The sequence below is a fragment of the Folsomia candida genome, unplaced genomic scaffold, assembly GCF_002217175.1.
Source record: "Folsomia candida strain VU population unplaced genomic scaffold, ASM221717v1 Fcan01_Sc018, whole genome shotgun sequence".
Taxonomy (NCBI): Eukaryota; Metazoa; Arthropoda; class Collembola; order Entomobryomorpha; family Isotomidae; genus Folsomia; species Folsomia candida.
The window spans coordinates 950,689-974,679 of NW_019091210.1; the positions used below are offsets into that span (position 1 = coordinate 950,689).

The 23,991-nt window shown below is 36.4% G+C and overlaps 2 protein-coding genes across 2 annotated transcripts; both read left to right on the plus strand.

Moving 5' to 3' along the window:
• Positions 1–17,378: 17,378 nt before the first annotated feature.
• On the plus strand, positions 17,379–20,944 carry LOC110857213 (farnesoate epoxidase). Its single transcript, XM_022105825.2, has 9 exons — positions 17,379–17,516; positions 17,680–17,814; positions 17,976–18,193; positions 18,246–18,560; positions 19,031–19,142; positions 19,229–19,409; positions 19,487–19,604; positions 19,989–20,130; positions 20,223–20,944. Exons 1-9 carry the CDS (start codon positions 17,426–17,428, stop codon positions 20,402–20,404), a joined length of 1,494 nt encoding a protein of 497 aa, XP_021961517.2. The 5' UTR covers positions 17,379–17,425; the 3' UTR covers positions 20,405–20,944.
• Positions 20,945–21,162: 218 nt separating this feature from the next.
• On the plus strand, positions 21,163–22,701 carry LOC118438021. Its single transcript, XM_035857693.1, has 3 exons — positions 21,163–21,392; positions 21,566–21,898; positions 21,976–22,701. The coding sequence occupies exons 1-3, from the start codon at positions 21,263–21,265 to the stop codon at positions 22,293–22,295; spliced, it is 783 nt and encodes a 260-aa protein (XP_035713586.1). The 5' UTR covers positions 21,163–21,262; the 3' UTR covers positions 22,296–22,701.
• The last annotated feature ends 1,290 nt before the right edge of the window (positions 22,702–23,991 follow it).

Here is a 23,991-nt window from a genome sequence, read left to right on the forward strand (position 1 = left end):
TTTTGGGTCCATACAAGTGTTTTATCCTCCACAGAATTCCGCGTTCTATCATTTGCAGCATCCTAAAAAGACTCCTCATAGATCACTGCGAATTTTTGCAAATTTATACGCATGACAAATTGGTAGACGACTCACTTTACATTAAAATATTGCCCGTGTGGAGCTCCCTTTTTAACCACCATGGCGACATGATTGCGTCCATTAGCAGTAAACACGGTGGATAATTTTTCACATGTTGTCCTCTCCAATTCTGGACTGTTTTCTACCTCAGATTTGAAATATGATTCCAGCGTCACAACCGCTGTAGATCGCACCGATTTTCCATCATTTTTAGTGAACCGAGCGATGAAAGCGTTCAGTTGTATGGCCACAATTTCCACGGGTACCTATGTACATAATAGGCAGTTTGCAATTTCAAATTTTTAAAATTTCCGTGACTTGTCTTCGAATTTTTCTCTATTTTTTCAAACTTTTGGAAGGCAACCTGAAAATGTTCGAAGGACAGACAAAATTTACTTCAAAATCTGCTCTGGAAAGTTTGACCCACGTCAAGAGATGGAAATATTAAAAACGTAGTTTTGCCACAGGTCACGGTTTATATTTTCAACTAGTGTAGAAGCCCGTCAATCGACGTGCAAAATAGGCCCGTCGATAAGCCCGTTACCCCAACATTAGTGAAGTTAGCCTCTCCTGTTCTCTCTGCAGAGTGGAGAGAGAAAAGGAGAGGCTAACTTCTCATCTAAGCCACCGACCCAGCCAGCCAGCCAGCAGCGATACACTCGCCTGCTTTATATAGTTTAGATATTTAAATGCCAGCTTTTAGGCTCCCATATTAAGTACTTACAAGCCATAATAATATTATGTTTAACATTCAACCATAGAAATGTACGAAATAATTTATTCTACTTACTTCAAATCCGTTACCGCCTTGTAATCCCGTTAATCTGTCGTCTTTTAAAAATTTGTAGCCATGCGCTACCAACGATTTAAATGATAGAATCTGGTCACCCCCATGGACCAGGGATATTAGCAGATTTCCAGAGATTAAAACATACACAATTAAAACGGAGAGTGACCATGATACAATAATTGTATTGAATGAAACACTCAGCAATTTTCTTTCGAATTCTGGATATTTCTGACTCTGTAGGACAAATATGGAAAATAAAAACACAACAGGAGAATGTGACTCGGAATTTATGTTTCCGCTGAAATTACTAAATATTTCGACCCGGTGAATGCATTCCATTAAAATAAGTGATGTAAAAATGAGTCCACAAATAACGAGCAGAGAGTTTGGACTGAAGATGTGTGAAAACGTCTCCTTCATTGCAAAATTTCCGGGTTGCATGAAAAACGCGATCGGCCTGTGGATAAAAATTATGATTAAATTGCTAATTAAATATTTTCTGATTATCTGAGTCTTACTGAAATACGACACGAATAGGTCTATAAAATATTTGTACCATCAAAATATAAAGGGTGTTAATAAAGTCCGATCCCATGCATTTTTTGGAGCGTGGTTGTTACAAATTCAGCTGGAACTTTTGAACCAGTGAAGTTATTTATTTCAAATTTTTACCATGGGAGGAACAACTAAACGTGTAAGTCATGAGCATCTTAGAGTTGAGATACAAACATTGCATCAGCAGGGGCTTAAACCTACAGAAATTGTGCAAAAATTGGGCTGCAGCCGCAGAACTGTTTGGAAATGGAAGAATAAAAATTTTGTCCACGACAAAAAGCGACCAGGGCGACCCAGAAAGGTGTCACCTACCACAAAAAGAATGATTAAAAACAGACTTTGCAAGAAAACCGGTAGTTCATTACGTAATTGAGCAAGGGAGTTAAATGACTCAAAACGCTATAAAGAGAAGAAGAAGCAAATTAACTGTGTGACCGTGCAAAAATTTGTGAAAACTACGAAGTGGGGTCACACAGCTTACAAACTAACCAAAAAAACCTCTCATGTCACAAAAATATATCGATGACCGTCTGAAATTTGAAGAACTCCTTCAGAAAAGTGCCCATTTGAGTGAAAAAAGACTTGGTGAAGAATTGCGCAGTCACATCCTTTGGACTGACGAATCTATTATTGAACTATATCCAAAATTGAACCAACAAAATGTTCGTTACAGGACAGAAAACAAATCGGATGTACCATCAAGAGCGATCCCAAAATTCGGGCTTAAAGTTATGGTAGCGGGTGGATTTTGTGCACGTTGCGTGACCCCTCTACATATCATACCAAAAGGCCAATCAGTCAATGCAAAGCATTATATGGAAAAAATATTACCTATCTATTTCGATAGCATGGGGAACAAGGAAATATTTCCGAATGAAAGAAAAATAGTTTTCATGCAGGATGGTGCTATAGCCCATACAGCAAAAGCGAGTTTGAGTCTCATCAAGACGCAAGTTTCAACGGTCTGGAGCAAGGGGGTGTGGGCCGCTAACGGCCCAGATTTGAATCCCCTGAAGAACCAGTGGTCCATACTTAAGGAAAATGTATACAAAGAGCCACAACCCCGGACGAGGGAAGAGCTAGTAAAAAAAAGTTCAAGATGTATGGAATTCGATTTCCAGAGGCACATTGGAAAAATTAGCACAGAGCCTTAAACAAAGAGTTGAGGGCATGGTTAAAGTAAATGGTAACAAGACCAAATACTAAGGTAAATATGTCGAACATTTTTTGTAAGTATCACGGGTAGTTTTTTTTTATACTAGCCTTCACTTTTTTACAGGAAAAATGGGATCGGACTTTATTAACACCCTGTACATAGTAGTGACCAATTATTACTTTACGGAATTGCTAACATGCTATATTGCGATGATTATATAGAATTTGTTACCTAATAGTGATAATATTTTCCAGGAAATTCAAATTTGTTAGATTATGGTATCAATTTTCTCACTTCAATTTGGATGTCAACGAAAGCATTGTTACCATTATGATTTGGCAAGGTAAGGATTTCTTAACAGTCTATTTTGAGCATAAGGACATTCTGTTTCTTATTTCAAACTGATATGATATTTGTTAGTTTATAGCAATGCTGAGAATTTTATTACAATGTACAAATGGTTGTATGGTAACAGGATTCAAATTTTACTACCGAACATTTCAAGGTGAAGTTTTGGCCTTAAATAAACTTTAGATATTCATTTAAGCACAAAATTTATATACATTGTTCATGAAAGCAGGTTGACCAAATACCTGGGTGTATTGATCGTATGCAAAAATTTAAGAGCATCCGGTCCCGTCACTCGTTCAATCAGGACGGTATTGGGACCAATTGCGACGTCAATGCTGCCCTGGTTCAGACCTTCCGCAAATCCACCCAGTCGGTGCATAGGCAAAATTCCTGTCTCATTTCCTGGAATGTATCGAATTGGTGGGGCCAACACTGCCGAAACGGTAAAATTCAGTGCATCACGTAAATAGTTCAGCATTTCGACATGCATTCCTCCCGTGAATGAGAGATTTGTGGGTGAACCGGGATCGAATTTGGCTTGAGAGTAGGCATCGTATCCCGGAACGATCCAGTCCGACGCTGTGATAACTTTTTGGTGGAAATTCATGCCAACCAAAAATTCGGCGTGTTGTTGGTAAGGCGATAAGTAGGCGCAGCTTTCCATGACTACGAGATTGGGAGAGACTGTTTCGTTTAGGCTGTAAAACAAATCAAATAAGTCACCCAAAAATAGTGGAAAATATAATTGCCAATTATTTATCTCGTGATTGATTGGAGTAACTAATTGAAGTACATTTTATCCACTACTGATGATGATTTTATCCAATGATGAGTGTTATGCCGAAATTTGTTGAAACTAAATTGATACAAAACGTCAATATTTAATGGATTGACAGTGACAATGCTTTACAATTAATGTCAGTCCACGAAACAAATTAATGCACTGGTATTTTTAAAATGACGTAACTAGATAATCACATGACTCAGGCTCTACCAAAATGATAATAATTGGTTATCGGCTGGTTGTAGATTTTCTATCGGCTAGTGGGATTAATCCTGTTAATTGATCAATTGTCAGTTGTGACCTAAGACAAATTAGTCGACAATAATTATCATTGTCAACCGAATCAAATTGAAGATCAAACCGTCCAAATTTTGTGGACGAGAGGTAAGCTATTTATTACCAGGGCTAGTGATGAAAATTGTAAATTGTTTGTCATAAACGCATACATATACATCACTATTAGAAGATACTTGTATTTAGGTATGTAACACTGCATTTAATGCTTGGCAGCATTTTAAGTGAGATGAGAATGACGGATGTAACATGCTTACGCTTTTAATTCTGTATTTCAAATTAAGAATACTGTAATATGTGCATAAGATATATTTTACTCAATTCATGTTGTTGGCATATTCATGTTTTCGCAGTGATGAGAGTGGTATTTTTGTCCAATGACGTCAACATTACTGTTACGCACAAATTCAATTTGAGCATTTTCTGTATTGAAATCAGATTAGAATGTGATCGGATTGAAATCGAATTGAACTCAAATATGTACATCTCATGGATTAAAATCAGGATTTCAGAGTACTCGAATCTATCCGGACGAGGAATTATTAAATCAGATATTTCAAAATCATGAATGCACTATCAGTAAATACATACATACATATTTATATACATGCATACATGTATTTATGCATGACCCAATATTTCGCATTTTATCCTTATGTTTATATACTTGATTATCATTACAGAAATTCTGTGATAAGCATAATAAATAACAGTAGCACGGACAAACAAAATTATTTGGGATTTCTCAATTTTTTAGATTACATACATACATATGTCTATGTATGTAATTTAAAAAAACTTTATGTAGGTATACCTACATACAAGAAGAGTACATATATAAATTTGCAGTTGTATAATTAGATATGTATGTATGGCCTACCGAATCCTGAATCGATTTGCCTTTATCTTTCCATGGTTTTTATTAAAATCTTGACGTTGCCCTCAACATACTTCGGCTTATAAAACATACCTATAAACCATTATTATTGCCAACAAATTTTTAACTTACTCTAATATTTATGAAGATTGCTTAGCAATAAATATTTTATGGAGAAAAAACAATTTCTTTCTACAAGCATAGTGAACGATATTTCTCATTCAATTTTTTCCCTTTCTTGGCTGAACAAGTAATCTCAAATCATGGACTACGAAAATGCTTGGTTCGTACTGAGAACATATTGCAAAGCGTACCGCTATCTTTGGCAATATCCGTTTTATTTCGATATGAAAAAGAAACGAATGTGTAATTTGACCAGAAACAGCGTCGCTTTTAAGGTTTGGTCGATTTGTGTCGGTTTCTCAATGTTAACCGCATTCTTGGGATCTTTGGGGTGTCTTTTCTGGTTCAACTTTGTTCCAGATGCGACGTCAGATTCTTCGGTGACAACGGTGGAAATATTCCTCGTTATTTTTATCCTGATTTTGGCTATTTTTGGGTGCAGCATATTTCTCTGGATTTACGTCTTCTTGGAAGATGAAGTGACAAATTTTAACCAGTTTTGTGTAAATTATGAAATCCTTTTTGCTAAAGGTAAGTAAGTAAAGGTTAATGGTTAAGATATTTTTCCCTTAAATACACAAAACGATATATTTCAAAATATCTATATCCCGAAGAGACAAAATTCATTATGTATTTATTGAACAATAAAATTGCCTTGACACTATAATTTCTCAAGGTTAAGATTTAAACTTTATGAGCATTCAGTACTATAATTTCCAAAGACATGAAAATTGCAAATTCAAAGTATCTAAATTATAGTTTTTGATAACTGGAACCATTAGCGACGATCAAATTACATAGGTTAATTTCTATATTTTCTTCTAAAATTTTGAAATTTGTCCTAGGCTGATCAAAGTTGAAACGTTGATTTTAAATGTTCTTCGCTAATAAACTCATAAATTGGAAACTACTCGACATAAATATTCGTCTGCTATAGGGAATCATAAAAATTTAATACATAGGTAATCCATTACATAAATCTGGTAGCAACCTATCATAGGTTGCTACCAGACACAATTATAAAATCAATATCTTACCCAAGGGAAATTTTATTAAAAAGCAAGTAGTACGAAATAGATTAACATGGCATACCTACTTTTAATCTGCAGCATTATAAAGGTCCAATTTATCTGGTAAATTAAACGGTAATACATACATAAATACTATCCCACATGCAGCCTAATTTCTTTTAACCTTAATTCTATATTAATCAAAAACCTTCATACATATGAAATCAATTCAAATTAATTATCGAGTCGTCTGAACAGGACATAGATATAAATTGTGTTTTCCCTCATTTTTGCAAAAAATTGATAATGGTTCTATTTTAATTTCGAACTCGTAGATGGAGAAAATAATCTTACCAACACACCACGATTAAGGGGCGTTTTGATCCTTCTCCTCGAAGCGGTAATGATTTACTACGCCATCTTTCCCTGGGTTTGGTACCCTTTCTTCGTGTACCTCGGAGTCGACCCGCCCAACACTTTTTACCGGTTCGTCTTATCCGCCTTCAACCAGCCCTTCAACACCACCAGCAAACTGGCAATCTTTCCTCTCCGATTGTTCTACATGTTCATCTGCTGTTTCGAGGGGACCCGAATGTTTGCCTTTTACGTGATCTACATGGTCTTGAAATGCATCGGAAATTGCGCCGTTTTCGAAGATATTGTCTCACGTTTCGACAAGGTGCCACGTGACGCCTCCTTTTTCTCGGAAATCGACCAAATATGCCGTTATTTTAGTAGATTTAACATAATTAGTCAACATGGCCGAATTCAACATATGAATTACACCAGCGTAGGCTGTTTTACGCTATTCTGTGTCGTAGTTCCTTCGAATTTTGCCACGATCAAGATGTTTCACAGTTTTGCTTTGATATTTTATCTGATTTTTGCAACCCTGTCGGTCCTGACGTTGGCCGGATTTCCGAAGGTTGCGCAACCTCTGATTGAAAGCAATCGGGGTTTGGATGGGGTTATGGATAAATTGAGGGAGATGAATATTCTTGGAAAAGCAGGTGGTGATAGGTACAGGAGTAAAATACTGGAGAAAAGGATCAAATCTATCATGCCGGTTAAAATGTCGATGGGTTTGAGATCTCTGAAATTTACGGATTTTACGATGGATATGAAGGCTGGAGTTATTTATGCTATTATGGATTACACAATTTCTGCGTTGTTGTCGATTCAGGTGAAATAAAAAGACGGGTTGGACGGATATATGTACAGATATAGAATGCGGGGTGTATGGGTACATTTACATATGTACAAATTTATTGGTAAATGTATAAATACCAAATGGGACCATTGTCACTGGAAAGATAACTTGTTTGAAATTAAAATTCCATTATGTAATTTCCATAAATATCGGAATGTCCATCTGCTTTGAACGGAAAAACAAAAACTGTAATATACAGTTTTCTGTATTTATCCTGCAGCCACTCATAAATATATAATAAATTTCTGAAGTACTGAATTTGCTTCTAAAAATTCAATAGAATTTATGTCATAGACGATGCATCTACTTGTAAATACCAAAAACAGTTAAAATTATTTTGATAGAATTATTAAACAAATTACTTACCTACTTTATTCAGCAGAGATTTCGTCTCTTTAAAAACCAATTTAAGTACACGAGATATAAATTACAGGTGTGGATTTGAATATTTAACCATGCTTTTCCTCCAACTATTTATTAGCAACACGCTTTCCCGTCATCCTCAAGTCGAAATCAGGGACATATAAAAAATCGAAACAAATGCGACCTGTAGCAACATTTACTTATTCCCAAGAAAACTGTGTCGGTAAATTCAACCAGATTCAAACTGGTCGTTTCTTCAAATAAGATTTAAACATGATAACAATACATACTTTGGTGATTGCGGGATTACATTTCAATTTCGAAATTCAATCAAATTTTGGATGTTTAATTGATCGAGGCGTCGAAATTTATTAACAGTGTTGCTGATTTTTTGCTTCACAACAGTTTCTATCCCACAATCATTCGGATTGAATTAGCTAATCGGTCTGTGATTTTTACGGTTTATCGTATTTATTGTTACATACATATTTCCTAGAATTTAGAAGTTAACTTATGCACATGATTACCCATAAAGATATGCATATTTGAAATCTGACAATCTTTCGAGCGATAATCACCCCCAAATCTTTAACCGAAAAAAGTTCACTTTCCGTGTCAAAAAATCACCAAAAATTGCCTCCACCCTCTCATAAATCATGGTAATTTTTTTGATCCTCCACTCGAATACAAAACTGATCACACCTGCACACAAAACCGTCCCACACAAGGCAAAGGCATACTTCAAAGCTTCCAAGGAGACTAGGGCAAACTCGTCAAATTCTGGCGGGAACTTAACACCACTATTAATTTGGGCATAATACTTTCGAAACGTTTCATTCCCATGTTTCCTCATTTTTTTAAGTCGGTCTGATGACCTAACCAAATGCTGCCATGTCTCAACTAACCCCGATTCTACCAGTCTCATGTAGTTCGAATAAAAACGGGGAAATATGAAATTTCTATATCCGCTCATTACAGTGGTCGTTTGAAAACCTGCCTCACCACGTCGGCCATCGATGACAAATCGCTTACCCAAAAATCTTATCGGCTCCGTATAATATCCTAAATCATCTGCAGCATTCATTATTACAAAGGTTTCACTCGTTACGAAATGTTTCCGGAGAGGTTTTGAATTTGAAATATTTCGAATTATTTCTTCAGCCAAGGTTCCGATGTGGATGACAAAGACAATTCTCTTATCCAAGGAATCAAGTGACCTTCGATACGCGGGACTTGCCTCAATCTTCAATTGTGGAATTGTGACACCCTTAAGGGTCGAGTGATATGTGATGGTTCGCATCGATCCGTTCATTCCAGCGCTATAAAATCCGAACGAGCTTGTCGTAACAATGTGAAGCTTGCAAGACATTAATTCTTCCACGGTTCGGGGCACGTTGGGAAATTCTGGGACCGCCAAAAATGAAAACAATGCTCCCTGGTACAAGTTTTCCATCAGTACGTAACACCCAAACAACCAAACGGTCGAGATAATCACAGCTACGCGTCTATTCCCAAACAACTTTGCGCTCTCCCCTTTTTCACTTTGCCCCAAAAGCATGGCGGAAACCTTAAAAAGGTGGTCGGAAATGTATTTCTTTAAAACAAAGGGGTGACTGAATCCAGAAGCAGAAACCGAAATCGGGATTAAGCTTGAAATTGTTATGCATGTCAAGATTAAAAGAATCCACGTCGTTGTGTCGAATGGTGACAGAAATGTTGCAAAGTTGTTCGTCACGGATGGAAATACGGTAATGACGGAAAATTCGAATTTTTCAAAATTCACGCCGAGAAGACCGAAATTTAGTTTTAGCATTTGGTCCAGCGCTCCATCAGAAAGAATAGAATTGAAGTTTATAGTTCCGATCATATCTCTCTGAATATTTTTGCTGATTTCTCTAAAATACGAATAAGTGAAGTTAAATTTTTGTCCGAGGGTGGCTAGCGGGCAAAATTCGGATGAATAAATGGTAAAGAAATGTCTTAAAACTGGGGTGCAATCACCCTCGTGTTGGATTCGTTTTGAATTCCGGTACTGCACAATTTTCCCCCGAAGATTTAAATTTTGCGCGTCCCACGATACATCAACTTGACGAAGGATGAACTTCAGGGTAAGTTTTTCTTCGGTTAACGCACCTGTCTTTGAGGGACAAAGTAAACATGGTATAAACACCGATTCTGGTGAATTTAGGCTGAAAAGGACTAATTTTGGAAGGCTAAGTCCTTCAATGTAACCCTTGAAAATATCTGTTATCAGAATTATCGACATGTGCGAATATGTAATCAGCGGCGAGGGAACGTCGTAATACCGCCCAGAGAAAATAGCTGGGGTGCACTGTTTTTGCCGATTCGATAAGATCCACGAAGACGAGGAGGGTTCGAAATCTGTAAAAATGTTGGATCGTGCTAACATTTAGCTCAACAGGACGCCTTAGTGCACCGACTAGTATTGGCGAGTAATTGTTATGGCGGGTCAGCACTTCGTGTAGCGTGGGGGAGATTTGAGATTTCTTATTATTTGTGACGAAGTGAAGATCACAACCACGAAATATGTTGCTAAACTGCCATCTGGCTTGGATTGATTGAATGAACAGGGTAATTATTAGGATAAAGTGGTACTGCATTTTTCCCTAATTTTGAAATTAACGTGGGTTCTGGGAGGCTCAATTTTTGTTAATAAGTATGTAAAACAGTGAGGGTATTATTTCATCGTATCCTTAGTATTCTTCGTATCGTAAAATAACTTACGACTATTACGAGATTGTGTAAGCGTCGTAAGATTTTGTCATCGAAAATCGCGTTACTACGCTTACGAATTTTACACAACCTCACCCCTTGTTTTATTTTCATAAACTATTTTACGATATTACGAAATAACGAATACCTTCAGTGTTTTTCGTTTGGTATCGAATCAATAAATCACCATACATACACGGCAAAAAATAAGTTAGTATGCATCCGTACTAAAATGTTAACAGATACATCCGTACTGTTTGTTAGTACTAGTGCAGCATTCTATGTATTCAAATTAAATTAACGTTGCGTATTGAAATTCATGTTTCCAAAATATTGCATTCCCACTTAATTAAAGTACGCATACGCCACACATCTCATTGTTGCTGTATGTATTTATTCTCAATGACAAGGTTGAGTGCCCGTACTGCCCATCCGTACTAAAACTAAATGATAAATACCCAAATAAGAAGTGGCGGTTTGGATTTACTTGCCACTCTCTTTTTGTTGAAGCAAGCCTTTCATTGTCCCTCTCACTTTAATCATTTTTTAAAAATTGTTTTAAAAATGGAACTGCAAAATTTCAACGTAATAGATAACGTGCTCGAGGGATTAAACTTAGGACAGTACAAAGAAGTGCTACAAGGTGAGCAACAATTTAATTATTATATTCTCATGTATAAAATTTTTCTACACATTTCATTCTTAATTTCCTATAGAAAATTCTATTGATGACTCCCTTCTCAAAACATTACATCAGTCGGGAACATTAGTTACCAATTTGATTGAAGTAATTCCGTCTTTAGGACATCGCCTCCAGATATTAGGGGCTCTGAACAACCAATTTGTCGACCCACAATTTGAAATTATTCTTGACCCTGAAACCTTGCCAGCAACTAATTCTGCGTCAGAAAATAATTCGGTAAAGTGCACTATTTGCTTTGCTGAATTAACTAAGGATTGGGATTCCATTGGAATCATTTAAAATATAAACATTTACTTTTGCAAAAATATACTAATTGGAAATGCCCGATTTGTGATTCAATTCTGTACAGATTTTTAAATTTTAGAGATCATGTTAGGAAACACTTATATAAAGATTTTAAGTGGCAGGTTGAAGCGAAACATATTCAGGATGAAAATAAGTCAACTTTAGAATCAACGCATGACAGCGAAAAGGAGTCAAATTTAGAATCAATTCATGATAATGGAAATGATCCAACTTTAGAACATGACATTGAAACAATGAACAATTTAGATCCAAATAACCAGATCCCCAACGACAATTTCGACATTTCTAGTCAAGAAATGTATGAATTCAGAAAAAAAAGTGCCGAGTTTGTAGTAAAACTAAAAAGTAATGGAAAGTTATCTTTAGCTACATGTAATGAGATTATTAATTCAGTCTCAAAGCTTTTCAATGAAGCTTTAGACTTGATAGCTAAGATTGTGAAACAGCCGGATCCAAAGTCTAGTATTTTTGAGGAACAAATCAATCAACTCAAAGATCCATTTGCTATTGTTAAGACTGATTATTTATTAAAGAAATATTTAACAGAGATGGATTTTTATACCCCCCCTAAGGAAATTATCTTGGGTTCCCAAGTCATTACCAGGCCAGGGTCAGTTGTGCAGTTTGATAAATTTTATTACGTTCCCATTAAACGTGTTCTGGAGAAAGTATTATGTCTCCCAGGAATTATGGAACACATCTTGGAAGTAAATCAGAATATTCCACATAAACTATTTGTTTCGCAAGCATGTGGGAACTTATTTAAATCGCAAATTCAAAATAGTAACATCCCAATTGTGTTCATTCTTTTTTACTATGATGAAGTCGAAGTTTGTAGTCCTTTAGGCTCAAGACATGGGGTACATAAATTGGGAAATTGTTATTATTCAATTTTAAATGCTGGTTCTAACTTTGGATCTAAATTGGAAAATATATTTCTTTGTTGCTCGTTTGAGACTTATTTGCTTAAAAGATATACCATATCTGAATTATTAAGGCCTGCAATTTCAGAGTTGTCTGATTTGTCCCATAATACTATTTTTATTGAATCTCCGTCATATACAGGGGAAATAAAAATTTTATTAGGTCAAGTTACCGGTGATAATCTCGGACTTCACCAGCTTTTTGGTTTTACTGAATCGTTTGTGTCAAATTTTCCTTGCCGTTTTTGCAAGTTGCCTCGATACCGTTGTTTGATTGAATCAAGAGAAAACCCATTAATGAGAAGGACTAGAACCAATTATGAGTCAGACCTTGTACTTCCAAATTTAGCAGCGACCGGAGTAAAAGCCCAATCTGTTTTCAATGATATTCCAAATTATCACATTACTCAAAATTATTGTCCAGATATAATCCATGACATTTTAGAATGGGTTGGTCCCATTAATCTTAAAGTCATGCTAAATTACTTAGTGAAGGAAAAACAAATTTCTGTTGAACAAATAAATTTCAAAATATCCTCCTTTAACTACCGTCACATAAAAAAAGACCGACACAAATGATAGAAATACGTCTATGCGTAAGAAAAAATATAAAAATTATTTGGATTAAATTATTCCATTAAATTACTGTACTAAACAAAGTCTCCACTCAAAAACGGTTTTACTCACTGAATGAGACATGAATTATTGGCATTAATTTGAATATGTAATCACTTTTTTCTTTCTAAACAATTAGTAATACTTTATAACGTGGAAAGTTGCATTCCCGTCATACCCAAATCGGAATATGGTGACATTCATGGAATTGAAACAAATGGGAACTGCATCAACATTTATTCTGAAGAAAACTGCGTCGGGCAATTCGTCCGGCTTCAAACTAGTCGCAATTTCAGATATATCGACAACATGGCGGCACATCGTTGGGAGGATAATATTTTGGCACCCATGAAATAAAAGAAACCCAAAAAAGGAAAGCTTAGATGAGGCTAAGAAGTGCGATAAAAAGTATTTAATAAATTTCTTCTCCAGTCAAGGATATAGAATTTTAATATTTCCGGCATCAGCGCTCCACTTCAATTTAAGCTGACTAAATTGCATAAGCAACATGTTTATGTATACATATTACTAAGAGTCGACTCTATTAGGTCAGACCTGTATATTTATCAACTTTCTGTATATTTGCAAGCATTCATAATTTTTTAGATTTGATGCATATTTGTTTGTATATGGTAGTGAAATGGGGCGCTGATGCCGGAAATATTAAAATTCTATATCCTTGACTGGAGAAGAAATTTATTAAATACTTTTTATCGCACTTCTTAGCCTCATCTAAGGTTTCCTTTTTTGGGTTTCTTTTATTTATTAGTTTTTATTTGTATTGAAAAGTAAGGTCAAAGGTCCCATGAACTCCCAAAAATGTCCCAAAAATCCGACTGGGTACATTTCCGAGAACTTTTTCCCAAGCAACGATGAAATTCAGAGACTTCATCGTTCATCGTTTTTCAAGAGACTAGCGTAGCCTAGATACTAAATTTCAAGCAATCGTGTTCTGAATTGAAAAGTTGCTGGGCCGACCTTAGCAACTCACCTTTGGGCGGTGGTGGGAGCGGTCACATTTCACCACCATCAAAACTTTCTCAGTTTTAAACCGATTTGGAAAATTTTAATTTTGTATTTTTATAGACAAAATGTATTAGCTTTTTATCCGTGTACTTTTTTCATACATGCCTTAAATTTTTTCAAATCTCCAAAAAACACACTATTGGTTGGGTTTCTATTGAATATCTCATAAACCGTTGGATGCTTCAGGCGGCCAAATCAGGGCTCTACTCGATGTAGCCATAATTAACTCTGGGCAAAATTTCATTAAAATCGGTTGGAAATCGACGGAGATTTGAAAAAATTAAGCTTTTCAGACCTGTAGTGAATGCTTACTTAGATGATTTTTTTCGATATAGTAACTATGGCTCATCTAAGAAAAATGATGGTTGGTTCAATCGGGCCGTGTTTGGAGAAATGTGACTCTCAAAATTGGGCCGGAATGAGGTGGGATGTTTCAACCAGCGTTACGCTTTATGACGAGGAGGACTATGAAGGTGGGAAGACAATATTATGATGAGGCCAATTTGTGATAATTAATGAATCGAATATTTCAGGAGCCAATTATACATACTCAATTTCTGGGACGAAGTGCATAACAATTCCGAAGGTGACGTGGAAGTCCATCAAAATTTCAGGAACTGCCACAACCACGTGCGTCGTATTACATGATGACGCCACGTGTGGGGGAAACTCGGTCCAATTACGGCCGGGATATCCACATCTGTACGACTTATGGCTATGGGGCTTTCGTCACGACCAAAATCTTGCTGTTTACGCCAGATCGGCTTCACTTTGCGGAAATAGTTGCCCGGAAGTCATAGATAACTTCTCAGCAGTCTCGGAGTCGGCAATTGTATTAATTTTATTGGCAATCTTATTCGCCTTGGTTGTTGTTTGGTTTGGTGAGGTTTATTTTTTCCAGTGGTACCGAGACGCACATTATCCGTCCCACCAAGAACGTCACGTGGTTAAGTTGATCATTTTGGATTCTTTATAGTGACTTACTGCATCTATTCTAACCTGTCAATACCTGAGAATAAATATTGGCCAAAATTAGTATACAGGGGGAGCTCGCCCCCGCTGGATACGAATTTGACCTTGAATAACCCCGGAACGGTTTGTCGTAGCGGGTCAAAATTTTACACAGACGAGCATGTTATCCTCAGATAGTTGTGTGCAAAAATTCAACTCTCTACTTTCAAAAAAGCCTCCTCCACAGCCCCCAGAAGTTTAGACAGTCATTTCAACTTTTTCCAACAAAAATCTCACCCGTGTTTGCAAAAAAATTTATTTAAATTTTCTGTTGAGGAATGAGAGTGAGTTTTGGGTGACATTTGATCAAAAACTATTTTCTCTACAAGTTACTAGTTGGGTTCGAAGAGCTTAGTACACGACAAATGCCGAAAAAAATTCGAGCAATTTGGTGCTTTTCAGTGAGGAGAACTTTTTTAAACAGTTTCTGGTTGTTGGTGCAATGTCGGGTCGTAGTGTCCTCCCACTTATAAAAGTCCCCCGAAAAGTGAAGGAACCTGCAAAGTATTATGTGGACCGTGTATTGAAACCATTTTAAGTACAAAATTTTCCAAAATTTTGCGGCAAAAAAATAAAGGTGATTTTTCATGATCACGCAACGTCTTCCCAGACGGCAAAGTTCACCCAAGATAATGCAAAGGACCTTGACGCTAGATTGGGGATAAAAATCATTTCGAATAGTGAAATACCTGTACAATCCGCCGATGTGAGTCAAATAGAGTTATTTGGGTTCGGATACTTGAAAATAACATTTTTCTGCGGAGATCAAATTTTTTAGACCGAGTTTGAAAAGAATAAAAATGCGTGTTTAAAGTTCTGGGGGCTGTGGGGAAGGCATTTTTGTAAGTAGAGAGTTGGATTTTTGCACACAACTATATGAGGATGATTTGCTCCTCTGTTCAAAATTTTGACCCGCTGCGACAAACCGTTCTGGGGTTATTCAAGGTCAAATTCGTATCCAGCGAAACGAGCTTCCCATCTGTAATTTATCAGGCTAGTTGCTTGTGTACCTACTTATCCTTGTACATGCATACATTGCACTCACAGATCTGTGTCAATGCAGGTATAACTTTTTCTGTTTCAATTACCAATAAAGTAAAGTGAAGTTTAAAATGTATGCCAAAGAGTTAAAAATAATATGTAGCAGTTTTGCTTATCACCATCGAAATTTATCAAATTTTGGATCCGTATTTTGAGGAATTTGAGTGCATGCATACATATGTACATATTCGCCCTATGATCGTTATAAAGATATACATAAATGTATGCCCGACTAAACGCTTCTCGTGACATGCCAAACCGATCCCATAAAAATTGCAGGCTTAATGTTATACATTAAACTTTGCTATTATTACATTATTATTACATTCCCAACCCAGTCTTTTGCTATGACTCCACATGCAATCTGCATCATGCAAATTTTGACGTGTGTCATTTTTATGAACACAGGCTGGAAATTTACAGCTCCAGTCGTGGCAAACCGGTTCCACTACTTCACTCGACACCCATGTGCTCCTCAACAAAGTTCAAAGCAGCTCGAGCAAAAAGCATGCTTGGAAGTAGGGGTGAGCCGGGCCTGCCTTTTTGTACACCCTACCCGGCCCAAATCAATCCGACTTTCCCGGTCAAGATATGCAATTGATTTATGATTTAGACCTTTACGAATGCGTTAATAGTTATCAGTTTACAAAACTGTTTTATAGACTATGGCGTAAATATGTGGTAACTCAATTAACGGATAAAAACCCAATCTATAAATTTTTGAGTAACTTTTTAAACCCATTTCGGCTGGAACCGGACAGTGTCGGCCTGGTTACTCCTCCCGCTGAACTCTAAGGAGTAGCAAGTCAGAGTCTGGCAACGCCAGATTTCGATGTCCTTTGGATATGTTGTGGGGCTCTATGAGTGTAGAAAAAGTGTAGAAGGATTCTACTCCACGGGGCCATTTGCGACCGTCACACCCATTCAAAGTTGGAAAGACTGTTAAAGAAAGTCATTTTCTGTACGCTTAAACTATAGCCAAAAATCTAGTTTTGGTCCGACTTGGAGGAAATTTATATTCTTGTGATTCCTGCTTCAACATATCCAACAACAAACTCAACCTTTTTGAAATTTCGAATTTTTTCAACACAAAACACACAGAAAATCCTACATTGACCCAACCTATTCACCGGGATTGGGTTGGACCGGATTGAACCACATTTTGGATTGCTATTCACCCCTGCCGTGCAAACTAAATACTCCGATATATTATGTCACATGGTAGGGTAATTACACGACCAACGAGTACCAGTTTTCACAATCCATGAAATTGAGCAATTAAAAGATACGCCTTTATTATATACATTCATATATGTACATACATATGTGCATGTCTACATATGCTTGATTGAGGGTTGGGCCTCTCTAAAACTGTTAATAATCGCATCTTTTTGAGGGTCAGGTCAGTAGTGAAATTTGTATCACGGGAGAAAGATGTTTTTCTATTACGCTCTTGCAATCACTGCTTTACTGATACTTTACTACTTACTGTTAAAAGATGATCGTGACAGCAAGGAACCACCAGGTATGCCATTTTTACTACATTACATTTTATAGTTGGATACATATATATAAATTCACACTCCATGATATCATGGAGTAAAAAATTTTGAACAACAAGTAAATTTCTATTGTATGTATGTATGTATGTATTGAACCGTAGACAGAGTTTCATGATTTTTATGCAGGTCCAAAACCAGTGCCAATTATAGGAAATTTGGTAGATTTGCTTATGGCATCGGGCAACATGACCTTGGCATTGGGAAACTTGGCTGAGAAATATGGAGAAATATATTCCTTAAAGATGGGATCTAAAAAGACAGGTGGGTCTGGATTGCATATAGAAAATAAATACAGGTTGTAAATGTTCCTTATATATAATTTAACTTATAATTTTAATCAAGCATTAATTATGTGCATGCGTACATACATATTACCAAATAAGTATGTTCAAATTATAGACTTAATTCGGAATCTTTTTCAGTCATACTCACTTCAAAGGACGCCATGCAAACCATCCTCTCCAATGAGGCCACGTTTGCTCGAGATTTCACAGGAATGTGGACAGATCGAAGTTTCCATAAGAACTTAGGAATCGCTTTTTCTGAAGGAGAAGTCTGGGAAAAGTTGAGACCTTGGACGTTTAAAATGTTAAAAGATTTCGGTTTTGGCAAATCGTCCGATATGGAACGTTTCATTCAAGTAAGAAAAGGCAACGTATAAAATTTCAGAAATTTCAACGCCAAACTTCCAGGTCGCGTCGCAACGTTTATTCGCCACAATCGACGACAAGATAGGACCCGAAAAGAAGAGCTGTGACATCGATATCGAACTCCTTTACAATCAGCCGATTCTTTCCATCATGTGGCAAATGATAGTTGGAGATCTCTCCCCAGAAGATGAACCATCTCTCAAAATCCTCTCAGAGAAGGGAGATGCTTTCGTTCGAGTCAGCATTTTTGGGGCCGGAATCGTAATTGCTTTTCCATTTTTGAGGTTTGTCTTCCCAAACGCGTTGGGATACAATGTGCAGATGGATTTTTTCCAGGCGTGCAACACCATTGCGCAAGTAAGAACTATAAAACAAATTTTAGAATAATTGGGTCTCTAACGAAAATATCATGTAACCTGATTCGCATATTTTTGGCAAAATCGCGAAGTAGGAGGTTTACGTAACGATGTTGGGTCTTGTTGAATATATAAATATGTATGCATGCCCTGTTAGAAATCTGGTACATATCCATATAGTCGCGCATGTATTGATTTCTCCGTATTAAACTTGCTACCGCTAAGTATTAAAATTATATCGGTCCGTAAAAATCTACTACAGATATGGTAACAGTTCCATGCGTAGTTACCATTATGCGTATTTATTATAACTTATCAATACCTATTTTGTAGAGCTGCATATGAATACGGCTTTTTACTATTTAAATACTCGATTTCTAAGAGTGCGGTAATGTAGAAAATGTGAATTATCCCAACGAGGTGACAAACTATAGTTGATGGTGGACACAGAGTAACTATTTTGATTTGCAGAACTTGTTCAAGGAAATGGAAGAAAAAATGAGGAAATCACCGCTCTCAACGCCGACAAATTTATTGAAAGCTTTCGTCCAAAACTGTACCAAGGATCCTAAAATTTTTAATTGTACTTAACTATACTTGTACTGAAATTATAAATACTTACAAAGTAGCGTTAATTAGTAACAATTAAATAATCTTTGGTTGATTAAGGTGATAATTTCCTGCTCACATTTCAAGACATCCTGCTCACCAGTACCGAAACGTCCAATACGTTTATGGAGATCTTAATTTTGTACCTCATAACATACCCGGATGTACAGGAGAAAGTTTATGCAGAAATCTTAAAAGTTTCACCGGATGAGAGAGACCTTAGTTTTTCTGATAGAAAAAAGTATGTAAAAATGACCTGATTTAAATGGTGATGCACATTTTTAAGTAATTCGATACATTGTCCTCCATATTTAATAGAATGCCGTACACGCAAGCTTTCTTCTTGGAGGCGCATCGAAAAGGACAACCGTTCCAGAACTTGGTTCCTCGTCGAGCCTTGTCGGATATCACGTATAAGGACTACATTATTAAAAAGGTTGGAAAAAAATGTGCAACAAATAAGGGTATATTACTCGCCTCATCGTAAATAGTCGATAAAAAGGACGGGATAATTTATGAGTATTTAGATAGCAATTTAATCGAATACTGTAATAATGGACAACCGCACACTTCATATTTATTGTAGATACATACATTTCTGTACAACTTGCTTTTCCATAATTCGATGGAAAATTTTTGCTAGGTTTCTAAATTTCTGCAGCACTGCATTTGAATAAGTATATACATACGTCGTCATGGCTTCTTGCACAAATCCCTATATTGAAAAAGGTTTCTGCAGAAAACTGGGCCAAAATTTGACAAGCAAGCTGTCCAAAGTTTTACTCGGGATTGTCAGTGATATTTGATGTATGGTTGCTAGGATACCATCATCATGAGCGACACGCGGCTCTACTATGAAAACAAGGAGGACTGGCCTGATCCAGAAGTATTTCGACCGGAACGTTTCCTTGACGAGGCTGGACAGGTGGTCAACGCGGGGAAGATTATTTCCTTCTCATTCGGTGAATTAGAAGTTTTCTTTATTCTGCAATTATCGTAATAATTTATCTAAATACATACATTAATTATTCATTTTTATTAACTCTTTCCTCAGGGAAGAGAAACTGTCCTGGAGAACTCCAAGCAAACATTGTCACATTTTTGGGGATCACTGCACTCTTGCAACGGTACAAGTTGAGCGTCCCGAGGGGTCAGTGCATGCCCAGGTTGGACATGAGGCCGGGATTAACTTCAAAACCGTATCCATTTCAGGCAACGTTTGCTAAGCGACAATGATCGACATATTGAAAAAGACAATTTTTTCGCGATATGCAACCTCTATAAGAACCAGTTTGATAACCCTCAGCAATTGTTCGGCCAACATAGTTAAATATGTATATACAATTTATCGAAATCCAAATCTTCTTCGCTATAATATGTATAACCAATTTTCGCGACCGTTGAAGACGACATACAGATACATATGTACGGTTATTTCCTTTAGTTACACAGGTATTATCAATTATCAACTTGATATTAGTTTATTTGCAAATTTAATTTCTTCTCACTGAATACAAATTTATATGCAAATATGCATACAATCCTGTATGTTTTTGCACGTCTGAAAATATTATACATGTACATGTTTGCATCCTTCATATTGATAATCTCACCCTTTGCCACGATTGCTTACACATCAAGTAAATCAGCTATGCTCTTACCAGGAATGTGTACGATATATGTATCTGAACTTGCAAGCTTATCAATTCCTGTATTCCGAATATGATACTTGTTCAAATCTACTTATCGGCAAATAAATATGTATGTAATTTTGTAGCTGAATGGCTAACTTCTTCATGCATGTGTGTAGTTGTTAAGACATTACCGCATTTCGTATTACTTATTTGATACGTATCTATCATTCAATTATCAATTTCTTTGATACGGATAGGCATATCGATGTTGAGTAAGTTGTGGTTTGTGAAATTGAACATGGTTGGGTTATTATTAGTCAGTTATGTATGTGTACAACCTTCATGCAAAATTGACAACATCTGTGCACAAATCTAGGCAAAATTTGTGTAATGTTGCAAAATATATTTATTCATTCCCTAGTGTCAAACTAAGGATTAGATTTTAAAAACAATTTTCCAAATGTCTAACATTACTATGCAGTTAAAAGTCTTAACAGTAGCAGTGCTCATTATCGGAATTCAATTAAATTTTGGATCCTCAATTGCTCAAAACACTACAATCCTTGTCACAAAGGGCGATATGTCTACTCGTAAGAACAAAACTATAAAAGTTATTTTGATTGAATTATAAATACTAAATACTAAATTACTATACTTATCAAGCCGAGATTTCGTTCCTTTAAAAACCGATTAAATTGCATGAGACATAAATTACGGGCATATAGCGGAATAAATTTATTTATTTAAGACTCTAAATATTTAGGAATCCTTTACAACGTGGATCGTTCCGTTCACGCAATACCTAAATCAAAACCTAACGACATTTATGAAATTCAAACAAATGGGAACTGTATCAATATTTACCCCCAAGAAAACTGCGTTGGACAATTCGTCCGGGTTCAAACTGGGCTGAACTACATATATGTCGGCAATTTAGTGGGAAATCGTTTGGACAAGAACATTGTGGTTGACCATGAAAAAGTGATTGTTGGTTCAATCGGGCCTTGTTTTGAGAAATGTGATCCTCAAAACTTGGTCGGAATGAGGAAGGATCTTTCAACTAGCGTTACGCTTCATGACGAGCTTTACTATCCTGGTGAGAAGAGAATGCGTATCAAGGTAATGCCAATTTGTGACAACAAATTAATCAGACTGCCCTGTGGAATATTTCAGGATCCAATTATACATTCTCAATCTCTGGGATGCAGTGCATCAAAATTCCGTCACTGACACGGTGGTTGAGGTGGACGTCGATCAGAATTTCAGGAACGGCTACAACCACCTGTGTCGAATTGCATGATGACGCCACGTGTGGGGGGAACTCGGTCCAATTACGGCCAGGATATCCATATTTGAAGTGGATATGGTGGTGGGGTTTGTTTCGTGAGGAAAACTCCGCTTTTTTGGTCAGATCAGTGTCACTGTGCGGAAATACTTGCCCAGCAGTCATGGCTAACTTTTTCAAGAACGATAACCACAACGACGCATATTAATGACAAAACAAATTCCTCTCAAGGAGAAGAACAAGCATCACATTCACCGTCGTGGGCCTTCCTTCTAATTGTATTAGCAATCCTGTTCGTCCTGATTGTTGCCGGCTTTGGTGGGGTTTATTTCTTTCAGCCGAAATGCACACCTTACGTCTTGCGAAGAACGTTGCAACGTCATTGAGTAATCGTTGGTTGGCTACGTTGATCATGTTTGGATTATTTATAGCCACTTCTGTGTTTCATCTACGCAAACCTGCCTCCACATGTCCACATATCTTGGCTAAATTTGTATATTTTTTAAAAATAATCTTTGTACAAATTTGCACCTTGTGCATACATATGCACAGCTCTGTTTAATTTAACTACAAAGAAGAGTTTCATCCTTTAATAAATGCTCTGCATGTTATCGCACAAATTTCTAAGAAACATATCCTACATATATTTAGTTTGCTATTGATAATCTCACACTTTGACAAGATTGCTAACACGTTTATCCAGACCCGTGTTATAAGTTAGTACATATGTACTTCAAGCCAAGGCAAAAATTCAACCAACTTAATTCCGACCAAGAAACATGTATGTACGTCGCATTTGAACCATACATGTTCAAAAAATCTTTTTTCGTTCAAAGTTCAATCATCCCGATTCCTGAGTGAAGATTTTAATTCACAATCAGTATTTTCTTTCAAACTCATTTCATTTCACATCATCTGACTTCATTTCATACTTCGCCCCATGTATTAAGCATAGGGTGAAAAATGAAATGAGTGAAAAATCCTATCATTCACAATCCTTCACTTGAAATGACTGAATCTTTCACTCATTTTCATTTAAATCACAAGAAATTCATTTTCATTCGCCATCATTCTCTATCATAACCAGTCACACGAATGAAAGTGAACAAGTATGATTTGAAGTTGAAATTTTGAACTAGCAAAATTATCAATTTCCACAGAATATCGATATAACATTTGTTCAAACCTATCCCCAAATAACTTACTGGGAATTGGTAAAATATTTAGCTTGTCGATAGTTACTTAAGACATTCACGCACTTCGTGTAACGTAATTACGTTACACGTTATTCATGTATATATTAATATATACATGAATATGTATGTATTTCATCACTAAACATAAATGTCTTGCACACTGATATGACCGGCGGTGTTGGTTTAACAAATTTTTGCTTCGATCGTATGCCTAAGGTTAGTCGGAACTCTTGATCCAAGTTAAAAAATCCAGTGTATGGATGTTATGCAGCAATGTAGCTCCACAAACATGTGTGGTTTGGAACCAGTAGCTTTATTTTACAAATGTCTTGAATAGTCATAGTTCAAAATTAATCCGTCCTAATTCTCAAATTACCATGCAAATTTGCTTTACAATTTTACATTGCTAAATTTTAAGATTTTTCATTTTAAATACCATATTTACTGGCGTTGTCCCGCAGCTAATTTCCTAACGTGTTTTGCTGTTCTCCCCCATTTTAAAAATCCTCCCGAATCTAAGCAACGCATATATTAAGAGTTTCAAGACCTAGAGCTTGTAAAGTTTTATTATTTCTCGACTTCCCGAATGATAACTATTGTGATCAACGAGAAGCCCCGCAACAACGCCAAACATAGTTACCGTTTTTCTGCCGCTAAGGGTTAACCCTTAAACATGCTAATAAACTAAACAACGGAAAACGTAATTCA

What these genes read in the sequence shown, in the direction of transcription:
- LOC110857213 (XM_022105825.2), top strand. Translation starts at nt 17,426, where the DNA reads ATGTTTTTCTATTACGCTCTTGCAATCACTGCTTTACTGATACTTTAC. An exon ending in TGACAGCAAGGAACCACCAG is followed by an intron (nt 17,517 to 17,679) that starts GTATGCCATTTT and finishes ATTTTTATGCAG; the next exon opens with GTCCAAAACCAGTGCCAATT. An exon ending in ATATGGAACGTTTCATTCAA is followed by an intron (nt 18,194 to 18,245) that starts GTAAGAAAAGGC and finishes CCAAACTTCCAG; the next exon opens with GTCGCGTCGCAACGTTTATT.
- LOC118438021 (XM_035857693.1), top strand. Translation starts at nt 21,263, where the DNA reads ATGTCTAACATTACTATGCAGTTAAAAGTCTTAACAGTAGCAGTGCTC. An exon ending in AAAGGGCGATATGTCTACTC is followed by an intron (nt 21,393 to 21,565) that starts GTAAGAACAAAA and finishes CTAAATATTTAG; the next exon opens with GAATCCTTTACAACGTGGAT. An exon ending in TGACGAGCTTTACTATCCTG is followed by an intron (nt 21,899 to 21,975) that starts GTGAGAAGAGAA and finishes GGAATATTTCAG; the next exon opens with GATCCAATTATACATTCTCA.